This window comes from Bradysia coprophila (genome assembly GCF_014529535.1).
Source record: "Bradysia coprophila strain Holo2 chromosome X unlocalized genomic scaffold, BU_Bcop_v1 contig_117, whole genome shotgun sequence".
NCBI classification, from domain to species: domain Eukaryota; kingdom Metazoa; phylum Arthropoda; class Insecta; order Diptera; family Sciaridae; genus Bradysia; species Bradysia coprophila.
Window position 1 is genome coordinate 1368835 of NW_023503292.1, and position 24170 is coordinate 1393004.

Sequence of the window (24170 nt, forward strand, 5' to 3'; positions counted from 1 at the left end):
TTAGTAAGTAAATGTTTACTCAGTTGATAATAATGATGATGGCGGTAATTGTTTAAATCTAATCTTCGAATCACCAGGGGAATGCTTTTAACTTCCACTCAAAAGTTGGAAGATTTATCGTTATATTTCTTGTCACAATAAAAGTCTGCCCTTGAATCACGCTTTGAACGATTCACTTTGTCATCGCCGAACGGTTTTCCGTACCTGCAATCATGTGCTACCGTTCGAGGTCCTAGATTGGAGAATATTCATTTTCAAACATTTTACTCGATGTTTTCGGTGATGCATTCAGCAAAACTCACCCCAATGCGATGGACCTTCTAACAGCAGAGGTGCAGCGCGCACCCTTTGCCTCATTATTTCCATTTTAAGTTGATGCTCCTCATGGTGTAACTTTTGTTCAGCTCGTCGCGTTGCTAGTCGCAATGATATATCCTCGTCATTCGTATTGCTGAAATTTAACGAAATGCATTTCGAAGAAACATATTGGTTCGATTGTCAAAAACTGCTATAGTGAGCTGTCACAACAGGTTTTACTTTCAGCAATTTTATTCTTAAACATAAGGTCGCTGACCATGATTTGCGGATGCGAAAACCTGATCATGATTTGCTTATGTAAATTTACATGTAAAACAAATTATACCGCAAATCACGATTCTCTTGGACTTTGATTTGCGGTATAATTTGTATGACGCTTTAGATACCTTCAAATTTTAGGCAATTTCGCGGATTGTAGGCCGAACGAAAGTGCCTTAAATCAACCGTCCCAAACAAGTGCACATGTAAGTTTTCATGCAGAGGGCCGGAAACCCGAGAAAATTCGAAAAATTGCCCTCATTTTCGGCCCCGAAGCATGAAAAATATTAAACTTAATTAAAGCAATTCTTTAAATATTGATTAATTTTTGATTAATTGCGAAGCCAAATGTTCAATCTTCATAATAAAGTTAGTCATTACTCCTGGATGTCAGAGAATTTCAAGAAAACGACGTACAAAGTTAAAAATTGTCACGATACCACACATCATGGTCAGCGACTACTAAAATTCCTTCAAAAGTTCCTAAAATTTTCAGAAATTTACGAATTTTAAGAATTTTTGTAATTTAGAATTAATTTCCTAAAAATAGGCTTCGGTACAGAAGTGAATAACAAACACATGGAATTACACAAACAGAAGGAGATGATGTCGGGGGGATTAACAAAAACTTCTCTCGTATTTTAGGGATCCAAAAGCAGACGTCACAATAAACCCAGCTCTGAATAAAGGCTATGAAAATTAGACTTACTCGTAATACAATGATTTCCATCCGGGGCTTTTTCTTATACCCCAACTGGTGCGACGACCACTTTCCTTGGGACAATTTTTCTCCGATTTCATGGACATTTCTGATAATTTCTTCCTTGCCCATTCCACACGTAAATTTGCTGCCAAATTTGGACGGGCTGATGGATAAATTGGAATTGGTGAGGTTTGGTAAGACGATTTGCTGCTCGTAATATTCGATATGCAGTAGGTGGGAGACTATTAATAAATTCTCGGTGACTTAAAGCAAACATTGTCGATTTGAAAATCACAACCTTTGAGCAACGTGTTGTGCTTCTCCTTTCCGTTTCGAATTTGAAGGGATTCGGACATGTTGTTATGAATTCATCGTCTTTGCTGACATTGTTCGATTTTCCTTTCGTTCCTTTTTTCCGTTTCTTACCCCGTTTCATCGATGTCGTGCTACTTTTCTCCGACTTGGGAGAATCTTTATTTCGTTTCTTCATGGACGGTGGCAATGACGATATCTTCAACAATTCTTCGGCTCGCAATTTTCGATTCAGCGCTCTGAAGTATTCGTCCTCCCACATTTTGTGATAGAAATAATTGCTAAATAAGTTCTTCGGGCAAGGTTTGGCGTGGAAGCCGTCAGTTTTCGATTGATTGTTCGGAGTGGTAAGTTGGGGGGAGGTATGACTTCGTCGTAGCTGACATTTAGGCCTTTCGCTGAAGTGAAACGGTTTTATTTGAGACTGTAACTCTATAGCAGAATTGAGTTTGGCCAATTCGCTCCTAAGAAAACGTATTGTTAATTAGGTAAAGACTGAATCACACAAGACGAAAATAAAACTTCAATCAAGTTTCAAACTCACTTATGTGCTTTATCCGCAAGAATACGATCGTAGAGCGGAATCCTCGAAGTTAGAGGAATAGCGTGTGTTGTTGATAGTTTACCTTCATCGTACAATTCATTGTCATTGTCAAAAAAATGTTGCAGATCATTCGTTGAATGGTCCCTCTCGTCCCTTTTTAAGGAAAAAACCAAAAAGCTCAAAAGTATATGGAGTAAAAGTCAATTTACGTTCCGACACAATACCTTAAAGTCATTTTGAAGGGTTGCGGTACTGTTAACCTCGAAGGACTAACTGACTTACTGCGGTAAGACTTAACACCATTATTTCCACGATTACTTCTCGCACTACTAATCTGTATCACTGGTTTACTGCTGCCCAAGCATTTATTCAAACTGTTGTTGAGCTCATCGTTTTTTGTGATCAGTCCAGCAAAGTCAATGTCTAAATCCGTATTTTTGCGACTTGAAACGGAGACAGAATCACATTGAATATCAGAAATATCTAATTTTCGTACGGACCGATCACTTTTGTCTGGAAATATTTCGCATTGCCGTTGCTTTAACATCAACAATTGGTTTTGGAATTCGTATTCGGATAGATGATTAATGTCTCGATAGTCTTGAAATTGATTTTAATTCAAATTGGGTGTTTGACAATGAAATAAATGTGTGTTAAATACCAACCGGGAATGCTGTCATAAAATGTAATTATCGTATAGAAGTCATTGTCCTTGGGTCTATGCACTTTGTTCGGCGGTGACCTATTGGTTTCTTTAAAATTGTTCACTTGACGGTGATATTTACTGCTGGAACATTCCAATGTGTTGTACTTTTTAGCCTTAGGGTGGCTATTTTCACTGATTGGCATTTTCGCACTTCGGTACAACTCTGTAAAAGTATTTTCCTTTATCGCAAGAATCGTGAACGGCTCGAAAGTAAATATTTTTTGTTGAACTGAAATGGGTGCTATAGTAACGATAACTATAAAATCAATCTTAATCGCTCATATAACCTATATATTGCTTTAATATATTAGTATGGTCTCATTGTTTTGCTAAGAATCAGGGACCTATTGTTAATTGTACATTTTACGTGAATTTTCATAGCGCTATTTTCGGAAAAATTTATGAAAAAAATTCGTCGCCGTTACTCTACTATACTCTTAAACCTAGGGAGAAAACTTCATAATAAAATACAGCGCCTCAATGTCAAAATACTCGTCATCAAGCGCATCTACTTCTTTAATTAAATTAATTAAAATTTGATATGATTTTTTAAAAAACCCTGGAACGAACCGAACAATTCGTATGATCTGGAATTTCCAATTGTATCACAGAAATTGGTTAAATTTGCATTTAAAATGTTTGTCCATTTATTTGACTGGGTTTGCGTTGGGTAATCAAAATTCCAGATCATAAGAATTGTTCGGCTCGTTCCAAGGTTTTTTTACAATAACAATCAGATTTTAATTAAATTAATTGGAGAACTAGACGCAAATGCGACTTTGATTCGCCACCCACCGGTTCAAAAAATATTTCGGTACATGTTGTGGTATTGTCGGTAATGTGCTGAAAGGTATTGCACCGGTATTGCAAACAGTTTGTATTTGGAATTTTCAACATAACCTAATAAAAAAACTATAAACATTCAGAAAATTAAAAAACGATTCGATGTTTTTTAACGACATTCAACAGGGCTGGTACAAAAATCAAAAAATGTTTTAAGCAGCGACAATAAAAATTGTTCTAAGTTACACCCCTGTGTGTTACAGCCGTCTGCTGGATTTCGATATAATTCCCTGAAATATGGGTATCGTGTCGACTAAAATCAAAACGGTTGGAATAAAATCAAAACGGAAAAGTGTAAGTTAGTACAGCTCCTATATATATATAACATATACACAAAGCTCGTATTTTTGTTCATATACCGTCCAAACGAATTGTAGAGCTATCTTTCATCACAGCATTGTCCTAAAAACCCAGTTATTTGAGAGTATATTGCCACCAAACATCTGATCACGGGTGGTACCACTTTACCATAAAAATTGTCGTAAAATACCATTGATTTAAGTCAATTGCCGAAGACAGTTACTACCTTCGACTTTCAGAGGAAAAAAAATTGAAATCGGATTTGATTTACTCAAGCTATCGACGTGACGGACAGACGGACAGACAAAATTTTTATTGCGGATTCGTTATCTATGAACATAGGCAAACACTTTGCCCTTATCGTCTGCTTCGAATTCCATCAATTACACACATCGTAATCCTATAAGCCCCCTTGTACTTCGTACGGGGCTAAAAATAATTCTCTCAAAAATATGCTCTGGCAAGAATGGAATACATAAAACCTCACCACCTACTAATTATTCGCTGCGATGCATATAATAAGCAGTTTATTAATATCTGGATGACATACGCTCATTTTTTGTCCTACAAACTTTTGCACAATATGAAGACGAAAAATGGCACCAAACTTAAGCAAACGCATTAATGCATTTCATTCGAGTACCGATTCTTTTCTGCTATGACTGATGGAAAAATTGGATCATGTCGATTATATTCTTGTCAGTGTAAGATGTAACTAATCTAACTAATTTTGATGATGTAATTTTGGTACTACTTTCTCAAGTCATTACGGCCACCTGTATTGTACGGGCAATGAAGCAAATAACTTATTCAGTTTTTAATATTGTTCGTATGTGCGGTGTGATCAACCTTATTTTCTTAATGGGAAAATGATGTTTGTTGACGCTTCGTCAAATGACAGTTCGGGGTAGAAATTTTTTATTTTCTTCCCTCTTTTTTTTGACAGACTTTTCTCCACCGAACTGTCACCTTTGTTTTAAAAAATAGTGGAACAAATTTATTGTTTTGTGAGGAAAGACGTTTCACACATATGAAAAACGTTGCGTTCACGTCTGGAAGAAAATAGGAAATTCTCGCTCCGCTCAAAACGCTAAACTTTGCTCTGGGTGGAATTTTCAAATTTCTTCCATCGGTAAATAAAAAACTATCGTAAAATTTGTGAAACAGAAATAATTCTAAAAATGACCAAATAGTGTGCCATTTCTACGCTTTTCTTATAAATACATCCACTGAAACAAAACGATGTCTTATTCCCTTGACTGAAAGTCAGGGTCTTACACCAGAAAATACCGAAATATGTGGGTAACAAAAAAGTTCACTGTGACTGAAATGTATGAAATGGTATGAAAAACGTTAAATGTGGGTAACTAAAAATCGTTGAGGGCACGATAACTTGAGTAATTTTTAACCAATTTGGATGATTCTTTTTTTTTAATTTTTGGAGGTAAAATACCGAGGCTAAGTTCGAAGATGGACTATGTGGGACGAAGGATCTGGAAGCTATCGAAGAAAAACAGGATTTTACACTGTTGATTATAGCCTCAATCGAAAAAGATTACTTTGATGAAATTTGATTTTGTTGCGTAGTGTGTGTAAATCGTATAAGTATGTTTTCGATAATGTGCATGTTACAAGTAGAAAGAAAAATTTCGGCACTACATGCACAGCCTCTAACCGGTAAACATTTCTTGTTAGTGAACTGCTAACAATTTAATAGTTGACAATCAAATTGATAGTTGACTATCAACTTTGATAGTCAACTATCAAGTTGTTAGTCAACTATCAAATTTGATAGTCAACTATCAAGTTGATAGTCAACTATCAAATTTGATAGTTGACTAACAACTTGATAGTTGACTAACAACTTGATAGTTGACTATCAAACTTGATAGTTGACTATCAAATTTGATAGTTGACTAACAACTTGATAGTTGACTATCAAAGTTGATAGTCAACTATCAATTTGATAGTTGACTATCAACTTGATAGTTGACTATCAAATTTGATAGTTGACTATCAACTTGATAGTTGACTATCAAATTTGATAGTTGACTAACAACTTGATAGTTGACTATCAAATTTGATAGTTGACTAACAACTTGATAGTTGACTAACAAATTTAATGCGTCTACTACCAAAGAAAGATGTTTTTTTTACTCAAGGTCTTACGGCAGAAAAATGTCATGAGCACACTATGATTGAAAAGTGTAGAAAATTTTATGAAAAACGTAGATGTAACCATCATTCTTTGTAGGCAATATAAGAAATAAGTCATTCTCAACAAATTTCTGAATATTTTTTTTAAATTCATTATTCCAACAATCAAACAAAATATGTTGCAACTCCCATACGAGCGGGAAGTTTGCGGCCAGAGCGAAGCGAGGGCCGTAATTCTCACGAGTCGTAATAATTTTATGGGATATTATATTCGACCAATAGAAAAATTCAATTTTACCGATAAAAATAATAAAATACCGATAGAAATGTGGTACATGTCGCTGGCACCTCTTCAGTAAATCAGTAAAAAATAAAAAAATGTCTTTCGTTTACTCTTTGTCGATTTTGGAAATATAAAGCAAAGGCGGGTCGTTCCTAGCGAATTCATCCTTTTATAAAATGTAACGAGAAGGCGTTTTGTTCGTTCCAAGGGAATTCATCCTTCTACAAAATGTAATGAGAAGGCGTTCTGTTCGTTCCTAGGGAATTCATCCTTTTACAAAATGTAACTTAAAGACATTTTGTTCGTTCCTAGGGAAATTCATCCTTCTACGGAATGTAACTTAAAGATGTTTTGTCGTTTTCTGAATCGACAAAAGTGAAGAAACGAAAAAAAAAATTAATTAATTTATCGGTCGTTTATTACCATCCACATTTTATTCACGAGTGACGGTTTTGTAAAATACCGGGGACTTCCTTTTTGTACAAAACTGTAAGAGAAGAACATCTATCGGTTTTTTTTAATTTTTTACCAAAGTGAAAGCGTCCTCTCATCGTTCCACATTTGTAAAACTTCGCATCTACTCTGATTAAATATGACAAAATGGCAATCAAACAGAATAATAGATAGCTCATACGAGTGGGAAGTTTGCGGCCAGAGCGAAGCGAGGGCCGTAATTCACACGAGTCGCATTTTATTTACGATTTGTGGTTGATTGAAAATCTTGCTGCAAATTTATAAGAAAAATGAGAACTCAAAGATCATTCGGTCTTCGTAGGTTTATTTGAAAAACTTTTTCTGTCAAATTTCGTTGTAATGTTTAGAGTAATCGATATATTAAATGTAGGCATTTGTATCAGTGATGCTTCGGAAGTTCAACAATGAAATTGGCCAAAAATATATTGAAAAAATTGTCAGTCAAGGGACCTGACCCGCCCAAAAGGTGGGACCTAGTTATAGGTTGTGTATAGTTGTGTATACTGAAAGAAACTTGACCAATTGAACCGTCCGACACTCAATTCACCCTATTTTCACATACAATATTGTGAATCAAAACAAAATAAACACCAATGTGCTGACCTAAACAAATGATAAAGAAAAACGTATTTTTTTTTGTTCGTTTCGTTCGTAAAATATAATACTTGAATCCATCGTATTCCATCAGTCGTATTTAGTAAATTACGTGTGTAGCACCATTCACAGTGGAGGGAAAATTGTAAAGAAATTTTTGGATGAAAATACTTTAAAAATTATTAAAAATTTTATTCGTTTTGATGATGATGACAATGAAATCATTAAAATTACTCAGTTTTACCATTTGTGTTTGCATACTAGTCGGCATTAAATCGGTTAAATGTGATGAAGACGATAGTCTATTTCAATATGATGGAGAAACCTCAATGTCAAATGTCGATGACGCGAACAAAGAGATTTATGAAGATGTAAGTGTGTTTTCTGTTGAACGACGGCATAGTAGAATATACAATGCATTTGTTATTTTTAACTTATGAATCAGTTGAAGTGCAACAATTTACCATTGACAGTTTGTTCGATTATGCATTCAAATTCAAATCATACATACTACGTATGTAAACAAGCAAAAAGGTTCCATTAATAAATACAGAATCGATATTATTTTGACATCGCTTTTACAATCGTAATTACAGATTCGATTCCAGTTTCTATTTTAACAGACATAACAACATTTTGCGAATCTACACTGTTTTGACAAAAAATATATTTCATGCGCAAACACATCTTTGAACTTTACTAACACACGTTACGAACCGAGATTATCGTGCCTCTATACTTAGTTCGTCGTAATAATTTAATTTTTTTTTTTTTTTTAATTGACTGTCTCCGTTACAAAACATTTCGTACCCGCACGAGATTTATTATTATTAGTTTGGACATTAAATTTCGCTGGTGCATTCGTAGCCAAATGCTCACTAATCTCTATTGCTTATCTCACAATTCATTGACCGAATATTCTATTGCAAACAGAGCGCCAAAACCTCTTCGGCAACACAATGAGACCCAATAATTAATGTCAAGCTTAAATGGATCTTTTGGTAATTCATACGGGAATTTGCAATTTATGTTTATGTTTTCATAAGTCAGACTCAAAGTGGAAAGATCTGTGGATCATCTTCAAGATACGGTACTTTCACACGTAACCTCACTTAAGTTTCATTAAATGTTTCGTTCATTCATTCATTTGTATGAGATTTTTTGTATGGCATTTCAAACGGCCTTGAAGATGATCTATATACCAATTATAGCATGGCAAATATTTCTTACGTGTCACCCCTACGGGTCAAGCTATAATCTCCACTCGTGAAAATAAAAGTTTGGAATGACGGACTTAATGTATACTATAAAAATGGCGTTACGTTTGATACTGCGAAAGTAATTCATCACACGAGGTAATAGTTTTCTGATAAAATCGTGTGTTTTTGATGTACACAACTACACTTGTAGGAAAAGAGTTACCGAAGCGAGTAGCTTGAAATGGTTATTCATGACATCGAGTACAAAGTACTTTATTAGGCTCTAGATGTGTAACTAATAATACGAGGCTGCATACACATCGAGAGTTTCATACAGTACAAAGTACCGAGATTCATATAACGATTTATGCGACAGGGGAATCCAAAGTTTGCGATTATCACAAAATTGTTTCCGAATTCTTGTATTCTTGTTTAGTGCTCGCCAATGCAAAAAATGACTATAACGGAAAATTAAGCGAAAATATTCATCATGTAGTGGATCATTTCCGCTAGAGGCAAATTGAAGTGTAATTGTCAACTTTCGCATACAGTTTATCAGCTACTTTAGGAAAATCTTTGGTCGTAGGTCGGTTATTGTGCGATCGTGATTGATTGAAGAAAAAAAATATCTTGACGTCAGAACGAGGATGTCAACTTTTACGATGGTAACGTTTTACCACAGATTTCTTACTTTCATCTACTGTTTCTCACGAAATTGTAAGGAAAACTGCATCTTAAGTCACGGGATGTGACTAATATTGGTACAATTGATACATCTGGGATATACCACATGTAAAGTGCTGTGGCTGGATCTTAGTTAGGACATATCAAACGACATTGACAATGATCTATTTGAATTTAGATGGCTTGTATTTGTGGGTTGAAGAACGGTTTAAATGTGAACAAGTTTCTAATTTACTTTTGTTGAGTGTAATCTTACATCGTTAATGCGGAAATGAAGCATTATTGTCTTACCTCATAATAGACCTTTTAAGTTCGAAAAAAGACTAGATGGTCTGGAGGGATGAATTGACAGCTGACAGCTGTAATCGGTTCGCTTTTGGTTACTTTCGTTCACTTTAGTTGAATAAAAAGTAAAATGTGAACGAAAGTGATCAAAAGCGAACCGATTACAGCTCCAGACCATCTAGTCTTTTTTTAAAGGTCTATGGGGAATCGGGAATTTAAAATTCTCTTGTGATATGTCATAAAAATGTTTTGGACGTAGGTCCATTTTCTTAAAAACAATTTTTTATCTATTTTCAAAGATTAAAATATTTATTCTGCTTCCTTTACAAGTTTTTTTATATTTTGTTTCCGATAAAACATAATCGCTGAAGACATTTTTCTTCTAGGAAATATCACCTCTTCCTGATTCTGGATTAGTTCTAGAACATGAAATGATTTATGAACAATCTGTAAGTTGAAAATATTTGAAAATATTGAAAAAAAAATTGCAGAAAAAAAATCTTTTTTAAGCTTTCTTGTTTATTACAAATGCCAATGACCGGGTGTCGCAGACGTAACAGCCGCTTATATCAATTTTAAAAATAGAATCAAATCAAAAAGAAAAAGTTGTAATCAATTAGTTCAAGGTTCAGATGAGCATTGAAATGCTTTTTTTCATGTGTCGGGGCCGAAAATGAGGGAGTTTCGAGATTTTTCTCGGGTTTTCGACCCCTTACATGAAAATTTTTTTGAGTATCTGTTTTGGACAATCGTCCAAAACAGATACACAAATAACTATTGTTCTCTCGATTGGACAAGTCTTTCAGTTGCCAATGAGTTTTTTTTTATATAAATTGGTGTATAAATGGACGCATGTTGGCACCTTTTTTTTATAATAAAAGGACTAATATGTTAGTCGCTTAACAATGTTTGTATTGTGCTTAAATGATAGCCGAGATAATTCTCAATATTTTTGTTAACGAAACTCGAAATTGCCGTTGTGTTGCTTTACTAAAAACTAGAAGAAGTAAAACAAACTATTAAAAGAAAAACTGTTGCAAATATCAATGTCCTTTGCCATTCGTATAATTCGCCTAATTTTGCTGATTACTAAAATGGTTAATCGTGTGGTTGTTGATATGTCTATTCCTCAATCAACACTCTTCTTTATAATACATTAAACTGTAACGTCTAAAAGTAATATGTATGGATTTTTAACAGTGTTTATTGGCTGGTACACTGTCCGATTTTCATTCATTTATTTTTTAATCTGTCAGCAACGCACTTCATACAAAAGTGATCATAGTCGACAGCTGCCAAATAGAGTAGTTACAGTACTTACGACGCGACACCCTGTGACACACTTATTCTTGAAGTACGTTGCTGCCAGTCTAAATAAATGCCAACATTTCGTTGTATCGTCCATAGGACAAAGTAAAGGATGTCAATTCAGTTCAGCCGAAATCGAGAGGATAATTGTCGTAATTGTTGATTCCACCAACGCAAAGTTTCCGATCTAAAAAACGAATTTCCAATTTTCCATATCTCAATTTTCGCAATTAATATTTTAAAATTGAAACTAACGTTAGACCACACACCACAAATTTTTAATAACTAAGGGTCACTAGTAGGGACATTTATGTGTGCGTGTTGCTTTCTTATTTCGTTGGCGACAAGACGTCACACTTTACTAACGTGCTAAAACCAACTTAAATTAACTCTAAACTTCATCCGACAATTACACTATACAAATTTCATAGGATCAACCTGTGTCCGGCGAACGTTTCATTGCCGTAAGAGTCGGCAAAATGGGAGCAACTGAAAGTTTAAAGCCAAACTTGGTTGGTCTGTCCAATATGGCCATTCAGTTCTTACCAACAGATTTCAAATTTGTGGAAGTTCTTGAAGCAACCAGGGAGATTGTGTCTGGTGTACGATATGAGCTATTCGTAGCTGCTCTTGACGAAAACGATGAAGCTGTTCTCTGTCGGATTGTTGTCACCGAATTAACGTGGAAATTAACTGCTTGGGGAGAAAAGCAACGAGATTTAAATTATTCGAACTGTACATCGAACGCAACAACAGATGACAATGTACCGAATCCAAATGATTTTAGTTTTAATCCATTGTTTGTAAGAAAATCGAATACAATTAGCGATGATGAATTGAAGCTAATTGAGTCACAAATTCTCAAGCCGAAACAAACGGATAAGAGTTTGTCTAAGCCAAAGATAAGTCAATCGTTTGACTTAAGTAATTTAGAAGCAATGATAATACCAGCCAAATCATTACCAAAGTCAGTAAAAGCGACACTTTCGCCACATACTCTAAACGAACTGAGGGATCACACGCAGAAAACGAGCGAGTCACAGTTAGTAGGAGATTGTAATCAAAATCAACCCTACGACAAAAAGCCTACATCTGACGTCCTTCAAGAGTCTCAACTGAAAATCGATTCCATTGACACCAATTCAAAATTGTTGGAAGCTTCTCACGAGACTATAACCAAATCATTAAACTTCCCGGTTCTATTGAATGTGAAGGGTGACAGTGAAAACCCAACTCTTGAATCAAACGTATCCGAATCTGTTCAAAATGAGAATAATTTGAGCGAGTTACGATTCGAGGAGAAAACTTTGAAATCTGAAGATGGTGATACCAATGAGCCTTCGGTACTGAAAGTTACCTCAGAATCGCTAATACCAAATCAGAACGGTGAAGTAGAACGTAGTGACATTGTTACTAGCACAGAAATCTTAAAACAAACAGAACGGTTGACACCACATAAAATTAATGAATCTGAAACAGAGCACCTGGTAGAAGGTACCACTTCACCTGAAGTACTCAAAAACGATGAAGTAAAAGTTCATCCGAAGACAGAAAATGCTAGTTTGCGAATGGACGATTCTATCGTGCCGTCGTCTGAAACGGTTATGGTATTTGAGTCATTAACTGACGGGAATAGAGCAATTAACGAAGCCACAGAATCTTTTAAATATGAAGAAAACGTTGATAACCGAGAAATCGATCGACCAAAGCGTGACATCAACACAGAAATGCTTTTTTTGAAACAACTAACCGACGAAGCTTTGGAACAGTTGGATCACGTTGACTCTGATAATTTAAAGCGAATAGCTTTAGACATTATACGTGTTAAAAAAATCGACCAAGACAATGGTGCCGTTTATGTGATAAAAGTTAGAACAGCGAATAGCGACTGCTTAGAAGAATCGGATGGTCAGCAAACTTGCTTGGACAATATTCGAAAGGACACAATTAAAATATGTTTCATTGAGGTAAAGTTAATTATTATCAGTGATAATAATGCGGATCTTTCGATTCATTGCGTTTTTTCGAAGCACATTACGGTTTTGTTTGCCTGCTTCTGGTGATGGAATTTTTTCGTGGCACTTCGTCATGCAAAGATGGACTTTAGTTTTGATCCGAGTCATCTAATTTGAAAACTTATTCGAAATTTATTCTAATTTTGATGAAATCTCTCGTAACTATTTCACCCGTGTAAACTTTACACTGTAAAGACGTATAAGCCCATTTGTTTGTATGAGTGCAACAGCCGAAAAACCGCTGAAGCACAGCACTTCTTCTAGCATGAACATAGAAAATATTCGGAGGCTGATGAAATTACAGTAGGCAACGCATTTCTTTAAAAAAAAAATACAATACAATATAATACAATCTTAAGCGGAAGCTGTTATCACTAACGTTCAAATTTGACAATTGTCAATTCAGTGTTCATGCTAGGAGCAGTGCTGTGGGAAATTATTGTCTAAATTTCACATGAAAAATAGAATTATTTTTGTTAGCTTTATGAAAGCTTTGAGAAAAAGGTGAGCAGTTATGGAAATTTCAGAGCAGATGAATTACCTAACATAAGATCCCAACTAACAATTTGAGAACCATACAATATTAATAGAATTCAATATTTAATGAGCAGTTATGTATGTAACAAACCCAAAATTAAATACTTTTATAATGCAGCTCAGTGATATTTGCAACTTACGCCGCCTGTGTGCAATGTTATGTGAACGTAGTTTATCGCACTAGTGTAAAATACGTTCATACGACAATGCACACAGGAGACTTAAGTTAAAAATATCATCACTGAATTGCATAAAAAAAGCATGACGTAAGTCAGCACTAACCAAACAGTGTCATAAAGGTTTTTCATATAGTTTTGTCGCACTTGTGCAATAAATTAAATGAAGAAATCACTTCGTTACGTAAAAGGTTGCATAATTGAAGTATTTCATCTAGATCGTCTAGATGTAAAATTGTGAAACCGAGGCGAAGCCGATGCACCTTGTGTCATAAATAGCTATTAGACACATGATTGCCACAACAGACCTGCGCCCTCGAATGACAATTACACTTGCGGCCGCACTATACCATAATAATTAGTAACGTTTGTTCAATTAGGTTTAATATGTTATGAATCATGTTAATGCCGTGATACCCAGATCGTACTAAAAATCTTATTTTCTACCTTTTCTACCAAGGTTGTTATGAGGAGGGTATGTCAATCGCAAGAAATCTACTGAACTTTGCTGTAATTTTCACACGAAATTGCAGCGCAATTTCAGTTCAGTTAAAATTTCGTACTGAAATAATAGCGATCGACGTAACCTTCTCATTTACAACCTTGGTTCGGCGTAACCTCTTCATACACAACCTTGGATTTCTGCTTCTCATAATGATTGGGCCTTAATTTTCTGAGCTTCGTCCACCACTTCAACACAACTTCATGCGTCATTTTTGATAATGTTTGCAATAAATTAATTATATACACGCTTGTGGTAGTGGTCACTCGTTCGGTATCATGAATAAGGCCTATTAATAAAGCCAAACTTGTTACAGGTAAAATCGAAAAGAGATGTGAATAGAGTAACGAAATCCGAATGCAAGCCTGACAAATCCAATAAGATGGAGATGGCAGAACCGATCAGATCTAAAAAGGACACCAATGACATGGAATTAGAAACGCCAGAAATACTGGGAGGACTTATCGAAACTGATCCAGATGAGGCTAAATATGTTGAGAAAATAGTATCAGACGCCTTGGTTACATACAGTCAAATTCCTGACAGCCAGAAATATGGGTAACAAAATGTTAACAAGAATTTCGATTTAGTTTTCTAAACTTTATATTCGGCGTAAAGGCTCCATCGAATCAAATCCTCAATAAAACAAGTCGTTTCTGGAATACTCTACAAAGTCGACGCAGAATTTATTCTTCCGAACAATGATGTTAGAAATTGTTACATTGAGCTTGTGGTTAAAGAATGGATCAAACCCGAGCCAGAAATTCTACAATTGAACTGTGGCAAGGATGATGAAGTAACGAGAACGAAACGATCTCTATTCTATGATTCTCATTTGGACGAAGAACCCCAAGAAACCGAATACGACCGAAACGTTGCTATGATGTTTGACGAATTCAAGGCTAAATACAATAAAAGATACGAAAGTGCAATGGAACATGCGACGCGTCTACGACTCTTTAAACATAATTTGCACGTCATCAATCAATTGAATCAATATGAAATGGGAACAGCTACGTAATAGCACGGACACCAATTGACTGATGATCTGATCGCGATTAACGAAACATCTTCTTTTGTTTGCAGCTACGGCATCACGGAGTTCGCTGACTTTACATTGCTCGAATATAAACGACGAACCGGCTTGTTGCAACGTAGAGAGAACAACGAAATCCCTCTGCCGTTTGCAGATATTCCTGATATTGATTTACCGAAGAGTTTCGATTGGAGGGACAAGGGGGCGGTGACTGAAGTGAAGAATCAAGGTTCTTGTGGATCGTGTTGGGCATTTTCCGTTACTGGTAACATTGAAGGATTGAATGCAATCAAAACGGGAAAATTGGAAGAGTTTTCGGAACAGGAGTTAGTCGATTGCGATACAGTGGATTCGGGATGCAATGGTAATTTTCAATTTCTGTTCCTTTTTGCATAATTCATTGCCTGACAAATTCTACAAATCAATTTAGGTGGCCTGCCAGACAACGCTTACAAGTAACTTACTCTCTTTTCAACTTGAGAAAATCCAGGAAAACTAATTGAATTTCATGTAGAGCCATCGAAGCCATTGGCGGTTTGGAGACTGAGTCTGCGTATCCGTACGATGCCAAAAAGTCAAAGTGCCGTTTCGATGCGTCGCTTGCACGTGTTAAAGTATCTGGAGCTGTTGATTTGCCAAAGAATGAAACTGCAATGGCTCAGTATTTGGTGCAGAATGGGCCTCTATCTATTGGTGAGTCAGTAATTAGCGAAGCCATCCATGCCTTTCGAGAAAAAAAAATCAATTTCAACTGGCCTAAATTGATCGGTTTTAAATCAGTCAAAAACACTCAAAAGAGTAAAAGTGACGCAAGTCCCTGTGCATACTTCCAAAACAACTGATATCGCTGGAGGTGACGCATTCTGCGCTTGTACGCAAAAACTGTAACAGCAAAAATTTGACCAAAGAAATTCTAGAAACAAAATTTTACCAAAAAAATTTTGCGTCACAAGTGGCAGATGTTGAGGAAAGAACTTTTAAGAAATTTTTTAAAATAGGCAAGAATATGTCCTAATACGTCCGAACCATCTGCCACTTTGTGACACAAATTTTTTTTGGTAAAATTTTGTTTCTAGAATTTCTTTGATCAAATTTTTGCTGTTACAGTTTTCGCGTACAAGCGCAGAATGCGTCACCTCCAGCGATATCAGTTGTTTTGGAAGTATGCACAGGGACTTGCGTCACTTTTACTCTTATGAGTGTTTTTGACTGATATCAGTTCTTTTGGAAGAATTAGTAGATTGAAAAAATTTAAAAAATTTAAAAAATTTGAAAAAATTTAAAAAAATTTGAAAATTTAAAAAATTTAAAAAATTTGACAAAATTGAAAAATGTGAAAAATTTTGAAAAATTTTGAAAAATTAAAAAAAAATTGAAATTTTTTGAAAAAAAATTTGAAAAATTAAAAAAAAAATGAAAATACAGCCTGTAAATATTTTTCATATGCAGTATGAGCACCAGCTGAATATCACCAGCTGGATCTGCTAACACATACTTATTGTATGATAAACAATCAAAACACATTCTTAACAATGTGTTTACTTCATTCATACGTGTTATGTGCGCGTAGATGACGTTAACGTAGAAATGCACTGTGTGTAGGTTGTCTTTGAATTGTATACAATACAAAGTGTTTTTGTTTGTACACCAGCTGGTGATATTCAGCTGGTGCTCATTATGCATATGAGAAACATTTAGCAATTGTATTTAAAAATTTTGAAAATTTTGAAAAATTTAAAAAATTTGGAAAAATTTAAAAAATTTTGAAAAATTTAAAAAATTTTGAAAAATTTTGAAAACTTTAAAAAATTTTAAAAAAATTTAAAAAATTTAAAAATTTTTGGAAAATTTAAAAAATTTTGAAAAATTTAAAAAATTTTGAAAAATTTAAAAAATTTTGAAAAATTTAAAAAAAATTTGAAAAAATAAAAAAATACTAAATTTAGGGAAAAAATTGAGGCGAGCAGAGCTTACCAAATACCAAAAGCGAACAAATTTGTTCTACCATACCCATCCACACACTTCTTCTTCTTCTTCTTTTTCAGCCTGTTTCTATCCACTGCTGGATGTAGGCCTCTCCAACTTCTTTCCATTTCGTACGATCCATTGCCATTTGCTGCCAGTTTGTACCTGCAATATTCTTAATTCCGTTTGTCCATCTCTCTGGTGGTCTACCTATAGCTCGTCTTTTATATGGTCGCCAGTTCATGATCTTTTTGGTCCAACGTTCGTCTGTCCTTCTTGCAATATGTCCCGCCCAGCTCCATTTCAGAGATGCTATTCTTTCCATGACATCAACGACCATCCACACACACACACACTTAAAGGTGATCTTATATGGGGGCCCCATTGGGGCCTATATGGGAGCTTCGAGGAGCACTAGCTCCGAAACGAGGCCGGTTCCCCCCAATTTTTTTTTCTGGAATGTCTTAGAATGACGGCTAGAATCTACTCCCAAAATTTCAACAAAATCTAAAGAAGACTTTAGAAGATAAGAAACACGGACGGACGGACTAACAAAGTAACGTAGGATTTTTTCATTTCGTTTAAAGTACTGAAATTGACCAAAATGTATGGAAATGGAAGATTTTTTGCGTGGCCAAATTTTAAGCTGCAAGAACGTGTGATAGCTCGTTGAACTCGTACGGACGCCTAGTTTTTTTAATGGTAATTTGGAGTCATTTGTCTTTGAATTGAAGAACTTCAATATTTGCTGTATATATGGTTCTGCAGTCTACGACATAAAACATTTTTTGAAATTTTTTCTAGTAATAGGACTTGCGTCACGGGCGCTATGCTAACGCGCGCCCATGCTTTAACCTGACCGACCGGATCCGATTTGCAATTTTTATCATTTTTTTTTGTAAATTTCCAGGTATTAATGCCAATGCAATGCAATTCTACCGTGGAGGCATTTCTCATCCGCCACGAATTTTGTGTCGACATTCGAGCATCGATCATGGCGTTCTGATCGTCGGTTATGGAGTTGCTGAGTATCCGGTTTTCAATAAGACGCTTCCATATTGGATTGTCAAGAATAGCTGGGGACCGGAATGGGGCGAGAAAGGTTATTATCGGGTGTTCCGAGGAGCCGATACATGTGGCCTAACATCGATGGTTTCGTCGGCCGTATTGGGCTGAATGTGACGCTGCGGAACGGGGAGAAAATGTTGAAATTATTGAAGCAATCTCATTAGCCATTCGGAACAACAGTGCCAAATATATTTTTTTTAGTGTCAAAACATATTTATCAAAACCACGACATTTTATTTAGAGAGAGTGAGACAAAAAATAAAATTGGAAAAAGTTTTAATTTCTGAATCCGGAAAATTTTGTTACTCTGCGGCGTTAATCATATTCCATGATTTTTAGCAGCAAAGCTCGTAGCTTACGAGACTCAACGCCAATGGTCTGGGGTTCCTCGATCTTGTCGTCGATCTGGCTCGTTAGAACTGATGGTATAGACAGTCCGAACACTACAAAAAGTAAAATTGCAGAAATCATGATGGACAAAGTAAGGGAACAGTTGCAGTATCGTCTTACCTTCGCAAGTGTGCAAGAAGTTCAACACCTCCATAATTGCAACCGATGGCAAAACGACAGCTTGCTTAGCAAATGCAGTTAACAACCCAAGAACACACCGTTTAACATGCAACCAAGTATCGGCACACAGACGAGGTCCCACTCCACCGTCTAATGCGTGTGCAATGCGCGACAAACCGAATTCGTAATTGTTCTTTGCACAGTACAGCGTTCTTGAAATTAGATTTGAGATATATCAGATGCAGTGGCTAAGACCATCATCATTTACCCGATGACTAAATTCACAATACAAAGGTGAAGACATTGACCATTGGCGCTACCCTTTCTCTCTTCAGCTCGTTCCACTTTTCTCATCAATTCCTCTGCCTCCTCATTCTGAGTGGTCATAATGTAAGCAACGCATAAATTCGCCAAAACAGCTGCCGAAACCGATAGAATCTGTAAGAGTCAAAGTGACGATTAATTCATTCGTTCGAAGAACGTCAAAAATCTCTTAACATCGTCATAGTTCTGTCGCACAACCGGTTCGTAGAATGCTGCCGCTTCCTTGTATTTGTCACCACGCATGAATAGAACGTGGGCAGCATGCAGTTGCCAATGTGGAGTCTCACCGCAAAATTCAGCGCTTGCATGGAATTCTCGTTCGGCACCAGCAAAATCATCATCTCGCCAAGGGAGCCATGCTCTGGCCATGGCAACAGGTAGATAACTAAAAAGAAGAGAATCTTAGGATGCATATCCGATAGAGACGACATCCACAATTACTTCTCCAAAGCCGTCTCGTATTCCTTAAGCGTTTTCCTCAACGATTCTTGATCCGAATTAACACGGTATTCTTGCACTTTTGCTGACAGTGAACGTAATCGGCCGGCTAATTGTGACGATAGAACTCCTAGTTTTTCTTCAGCGTCTTCGGGTGACGTTTGAACGGTAATCAGGGCATCTAGTAGATCATACAAGTACTGCAAGACAATATTTTAGAAGTACCTTCATGGAACATGGAGTCATGACGACCAGAGACTTACAGGAGACAAATATTTATACGTTAGATGCGCGTGTTCTGCTAGCATATCAGCTGCAGTATCATACATTTCATGTTTACAGCACAGCAGTAGTATGTTAGCAAACGTTTCCGGCGGACAAGCGGGCGGACCCAATTCCAGTAAAAAAGCCAGTCGTCGCAATCCGGTTCCTGTTCCCGAAGTGTCAGTCAATGAGAGATTGTGTAGTGTTACAGGATCCAACTCTGGCTCCGATCTCGGTGGCAGATCTATTAAAGCTTCTCGCGCTCCCTCCACTACAAATAAACGACAAAAATTACCGAAACTTATAAACGTTGCGCCGGTCACACCAAGCCTACAATTTCCTTCTTGATATTCGATAGCAGCTTTAAGATTTAAACTTTGAGCCAATCCGGATAGGGCTAGAGAAGGCGGATTTCCAACACTTCGAGCACCTCCTTCAGTCTCAGCTTGAGCGCCAATTCCGAGTTCGGGATGATTCCGGATTCCACGTTCCACGATTTCAGCTAGAAAGAAAAGACGTTGAAATCGCTGTCTATGTTCGCTAACTCAGTTTCAAAACTGTGCTACCGATGTAATTCATAGCTTGGGCGTTTTCTCTCTTCCGGAAATGACATAAAGCTGCATTGTATGCGATTAATGGATTGAAGCCACCGGTTTGAAGAGCTGCATTGAATCTCTGCAAAGCCCTGTCGTGTGCATTAGCCTAAATATTCACAACAATTAATTAAAAATGATCAATACAGATGGCCAACATAAACTGAAAACCATCAGCAACCCGCACCTGATACAACAAACATCCCTCGTCATTTAACGTAGATTCGTGTGACACTTTTCTCTGTAACAAAATTGATTGAGCACCGGCATAATCTTCATTCGAATACCGTATAGCACTTTGTAGCTGGAGAACCTTTTCTTTAAGATTTTCATCCGTTATTTGAGTGGTGTTCTTGAATGCTTCATCGAACAAGCCGGATTGGAACAACGACTGGGCGTAGCTGAGTCTATGCAATTTCAGGACATGTTTTAGTATTGAAGAAAATCGAATCATATTTCCGTGGATTACCTGTACTCCTGAACGCCGGGCTTAAGAAGGCAGAGTTGCTCGTAGCAGTTGGATGCTTCGACAAATTCCTGGCATTGATAATAACAGTAACCCAGCAGGGATAGACCTGCTCTCGTTGTACATGACTCTGGCAAATTGTTTAATAATGTTACAACGTCAATGAAACGCTCCTCTTTGATCTGAAATCATTGAATTTTCTTCTTTACTGCCTCACAATCCGGGGTAACCGGGATAACAACATTGTGAATATGAATATGTGAATATGTGGGTTTAATGCGGTACGACAGGTGGCATAATACGTAAATTATAATGGTTGTGGTGTTGTATGAATAAATTGAATTAATTAGCCAGCACATTAATTGTACAATTTTACGGAACGAATTCAAATAGTGAACTTCTGTTGCAGGCAGAGCCGAATGTTGCGAAATATTTCACTGAATTTCCCCAAAGTTAGTAAATTTTATAATGAAATTTAGTGAAATAACTCTCAATATTAGGCTCTATCTGCAACAGAAATTCAGCAAAAGCGGGTAGAAAATCACTTTCGGGTATAAATTACCAGATTGTAAACTACTTTTGTGTATTCGCCATCCTTAACATTTTGGGAAAACATATCGTTTTGGTTGAGTAGAAACTGGTATAAAATAACATAAAATCCGGACAAGCATAGAATACATAATGTTGTCGCATACCGTTGTCATGGTAACTTTAAAAATGTTTCAGTTATTTCCATGCCATCTTCCGGATAACTAAATCGTCAATTAGCCACTACGAAAATGTCTGACACCAAAATGAAAACAAAGAGAATTGGTTAGAAACAGTAAGCTAAGGCTCTCGGCGACTTCTTGGTGTTTTTGTAGAATGTAAGAAGAGACGGGCACACACCTTATAATAAGTAAATATGATTTTGTGGTACCACTCTCCGAAGGCACATGTCCGAAGATAGTCCAAGTCCAAAAGTTAGAACCCGCCTCCTGTAGAAGAAAAGACCCGCCTCTTTTCAATTTAAGTTCAAATGTTAACGTTAAAGGTGTGTCTAATTTAAGTGAAATAGGCGTGTCTTTAAAACCGGCAGTCTATTTGAATAAAATAAAATATTTCTTACCGATTCTGGACTATCCAACTTTTTTCGCGAGTCTTATTTCTGGACTGTCCAAATTTTTCTTCGACTCTTATTTCTGGACGGTCCAATTTTCACCTTACGAATCCATTCTGGACTGTCCAACTTTTTTGCGAGTCTTATTTCTGGACTGTCCAACTTTTTTCGCGAGTCTTATTTCTGGACTGTCCAACTTTTTCTTCGACTCTTATTTCTGGACAGTCCAATTTTCTTCTTACGAATCAATTCTGGACTCTCCAACCAATACCAATTTTAATTGTACATAAAAAGCGTTTTAACACGCCGAGCGATCCGGCCCATTGCCCCGTAGCGAAGCGGAGGGCCGCAATGCGAGCCGGGCGCCGGAACGGTGTCGGTAACTTAGGAGTTAATTTTTTTTCTCTCGCATCGTCTAATAATTAGTCTGTGTGAAGGCGTTAGCTCGTTCCTAGGGAATTCATCCTTTTACGAAATTTAACGTAAAGGCGTTTTGTTCCAAACCTAGGGAATTCAACCTTTTATTGATTCGTAAGTATAAAATTGGACTGTCCAGAAATAAGACTCGCAAAGAAAGTTGGACAGTCCAGAATGGATTCGTAAGTAGAAAATTGGACTGTCCAGAAATAAGACTCGCGAAAAAATGTGGACAGTCCAGAATTGATTTGTAAGAAAAAAATTGGACTGTCCAGAAATAAGAGTCGAAGAAAAAGTTGGACAGTCCCGAAATAAGACTCGCGAAAAAAGTTGGACAGTCCAGAATTGATTCGTAAGTAGAAAATTGGACTGTCCAGAAATAAGAGTCGAAGAAAAAGTTGGACAGTCCAGAAATAAGACTCGCGAAAAAAGTTGGACAGTCCAGAAATAAGACTCGCGAAAAAAGTTGGACAGTCCAGAATTGATTCGTAAGTAGAAAATTGGACTGTCCAGAAATAAGAGTCGAAGAAAAAGTTGGACAGTCCAGAAATAAGACTCGCGAAAAAAGTTGGACAGTCCAGAAATAAGACTCGCGAAAAAAGTTGGACAGTCCAGAAATACGACTCGCGAAAAAAGTTGGACTGTCCAGAAATAAGAGTCAAAGAAAAAGTTGGACAGTCCAGAAATAAGACTCGCGAAAAAAGTTGGACAGTCCAGAATTGATTCGTAAGTAGAAAATTGGACTGTCCAGAAATAAGAGTCGAAGAAAAAGTTGGACAGGTCAGAAATAAGACTCGCGAAAAAAGTTGGACAGTCCAGAAATAAGACTCGCGAAAAAAGTTGGACAGTCCAGAAATACGACTCGCGAAAAAAGTTGGACTGTCCAGAAATAAGAGTCAAAGAAAAAGTTGGACAGTCCAGAATTGATTCGTAAGTAGAAAATTGGACTGTCCAGAAATAAGAGTCGAAGAAAAAGTTGGACAGTCCAGAAATAAGACTAGCGAAAAAAGTTGGACAGTCCAGAATTGATTCGTAAGTAGAAAATTGGACTGTCCAGAAATAAGAGTCGAAGAAAAAGTTGGACAGTCCAGAAAGAAGACTCGCGAAAAAAGTTGGACAGTCCAGAAATAAGACTCGCGAAAAAAGTTGGACAGTCCAGAATTGATTCGTAAGTAGAAAATTGGACTGTCCAGAAATAAGAGTCGAAGAAAAAGTTGGACAGTCCAGAAATAAGACTCGCGAAAAAAGTTGGACAGTCCAGAATTGATTCGTAAGTAGAAAATTGGACTGTCCAGAAATAAGAGTCGAAGAAAAAGTTGGACAGTCCAGAAATAAGACTCGCGAAAAAAGTTGGACAGTCCAGAATTGATTCGTAAGTAGAAAATTGGACTGTCCAGAAATAAGAGTCGAAGAAAAAGTTGGACAGTCCAGAAATAAGACTCGCGAAAAAAGTTGGACAGTCCAGAAATAAGACTCGCGAAAAAAGTTGGACAGTCCAGAAATAAGACTCGCGAAAAAAGTTGGACAGTCCAGAATCGGTAAGAAATATTTTATTTTATTAAAATGGACTGCCTGTTTTAAAGACACGGCTATTTCACTTAAATTAGACACACCTTTAACGTTAACATTATGAACTTAAATTGAAAAGAGGCTGGTCCTTTCTTCTACAGGAGGCGGGTTCTAAATTTTGGACTTGGACTAAGTTCGGAGATATCCGAAGGCAACAGAAATCATAATATGTACACCTGTACACCATTGTATATTTCGGACTGTGTCTTTGCTTTGAGCGGTT

The 24170-nt window shown here is 36.5% G+C and overlaps 3 protein-coding genes and 1 long non-coding RNA gene across 5 annotated transcripts; 1 reads left to right on the forward strand and 3 right to left on the reverse strand.

The window, feature by feature from the left end:
• Window positions 1–8: 8 nt before the first annotated feature.
• On the reverse strand, window positions 9–3070 carry LOC119067105 (protein FAM161A). Its single transcript, XM_037169869.1, has 7 exons — window positions 2801–3070; window positions 2360–2735; window positions 2136–2288; window positions 1578–2055; window positions 1286–1521; window positions 303–451; window positions 9–232 (listed from the first exon to the last, which is right to left on the reverse strand). Exons 1-7 carry the CDS (start codon window positions 2982–2984, stop codon window positions 99–101), a joined length of 1710 nt encoding a protein of 569 aa, XP_037025764.1. The 5' UTR covers window positions 2985–3070; the 3' UTR covers window positions 9–98.
• Window positions 3071–5213: 2143 nt separating this feature from the next.
• Window positions 5214–7662, reverse strand: LOC119067122. The gene is made up of 3 exons (XR_005085869.1): window positions 7564–7662; window positions 7372–7501; window positions 5214–5230 (listed from the first exon to the last, which is right to left on the reverse strand). It is a non-coding gene; the product is annotated as an uncharacterized LOC119067122 (long non-coding RNA).
• On the forward strand, window positions 7571–18555 carry LOC119067100 (putative cysteine proteinase CG12163). Of its 2 annotated transcripts, XM_037169863.1 has the most exons (9): window positions 7571–7863; window positions 10047–10109; window positions 11400–12935; window positions 14515–14756; window positions 14817–15215; window positions 15285–15598; window positions 15665–15689; window positions 15749–15927; window positions 18110–18555. In XM_037169863.1, exons 1-9 carry the CDS (start codon window positions 7696–7698, stop codon window positions 18373–18375), a joined length of 3192 nt encoding a protein of 1063 aa, XP_037025758.1. In that variant the 5' UTR covers window positions 7571–7695; the 3' UTR covers window positions 18376–18555. The 2 variants fall into 2 exon arrangements, with proteins under 2 accessions (XP_037025758.1, XP_037025759.1); XM_037169864.1 differs by lacking the exon at window positions 10047–10109.
• On the reverse strand, window positions 18481–21552 carry LOC119067104 (tetratricopeptide repeat protein 30 homolog). The gene is made up of 11 exons (XM_037169868.1): window positions 21425–21552; window positions 20866–21044; window positions 20584–20803; window positions 20370–20505; window positions 20138–20305; window positions 19803–20074; window positions 19543–19739; window positions 19276–19486; window positions 19046–19215; window positions 18778–18989; window positions 18481–18710 (listed from the first exon to the last, which is right to left on the reverse strand). Exons 1-11 carry the CDS (start codon window positions 21476–21478, stop codon window positions 18583–18585), a joined length of 1947 nt encoding a protein of 648 aa, XP_037025763.1. The 5' UTR covers window positions 21479–21552; the 3' UTR covers window positions 18481–18582.
• Between the last annotated feature and the right edge of the window lie 2618 nt (window positions 21553–24170).

What these genes read in the sequence shown, in the direction of transcription:
- LOC119067100 (XM_037169863.1), top strand. Translation starts at nt 7,696, where the DNA reads ATGATGATGACAATGAAATCATTAAAATTACTCAGTTTTACCATTTGT. An exon ending in TTAAAATATGTTTCATTGAG is followed by an intron (nt 12,936 to 14,514) that starts GTAAAGTTAATT and finishes AACTTGTTACAG; the next exon opens with GTAAAATCGAAAAGAGATGT. An exon ending in TATGAAATGGGAACAGCTAC is followed by an intron (nt 15,216 to 15,284) that starts GTAATAGCACGG and finishes TTTTGTTTGCAG; the next exon opens with CTACGGCATCACGGAGTTCG.
- LOC119067104 (XM_037169868.1), bottom strand. Translation starts at nt 21,478, where the DNA reads ATGTTTTCCCAAAATGTTAAGGATGGCGAATACACAAAAGTAGTTTAC. An exon ending in CCCGGCGTTCAGGAGTACAG is followed by an intron (nt 20,804 to 20,865) that starts GTAATCCACGGA and finishes GAAATTGCATAG; the next exon opens with ACTCAGCTACGCCCAGTCGT. An exon ending in TACGAGACGGCTTTGGAGAA is followed by an intron (nt 19,487 to 19,542) that starts GTAATTGTGGAT and finishes TCTTCTTTTTAG; the next exon opens with TTATCTACCTGTTGCCATGG.
- LOC119067105 (XM_037169869.1), bottom strand. Translation starts at nt 2,984, where the DNA reads ATGCCAATCAGTGAAAATAGCCACCCTAAGGCTAAAAAGTACAACACA. An exon ending in CTTGCGGATAAAGCACATAA is followed by an intron (nt 2,056 to 2,135) that starts GTGAGTTTGAAA and finishes ACGTTTTCTTAG; the next exon opens with GAGCGAATTGGCCAAACTCA. An exon ending in TGGAAATCATTGTATTACGA is followed by an intron (nt 452 to 1,285) that starts GTAAGTCTAATT and finishes GTTAAATTTCAG; the next exon opens with CAATACGAATGACGAGGATA.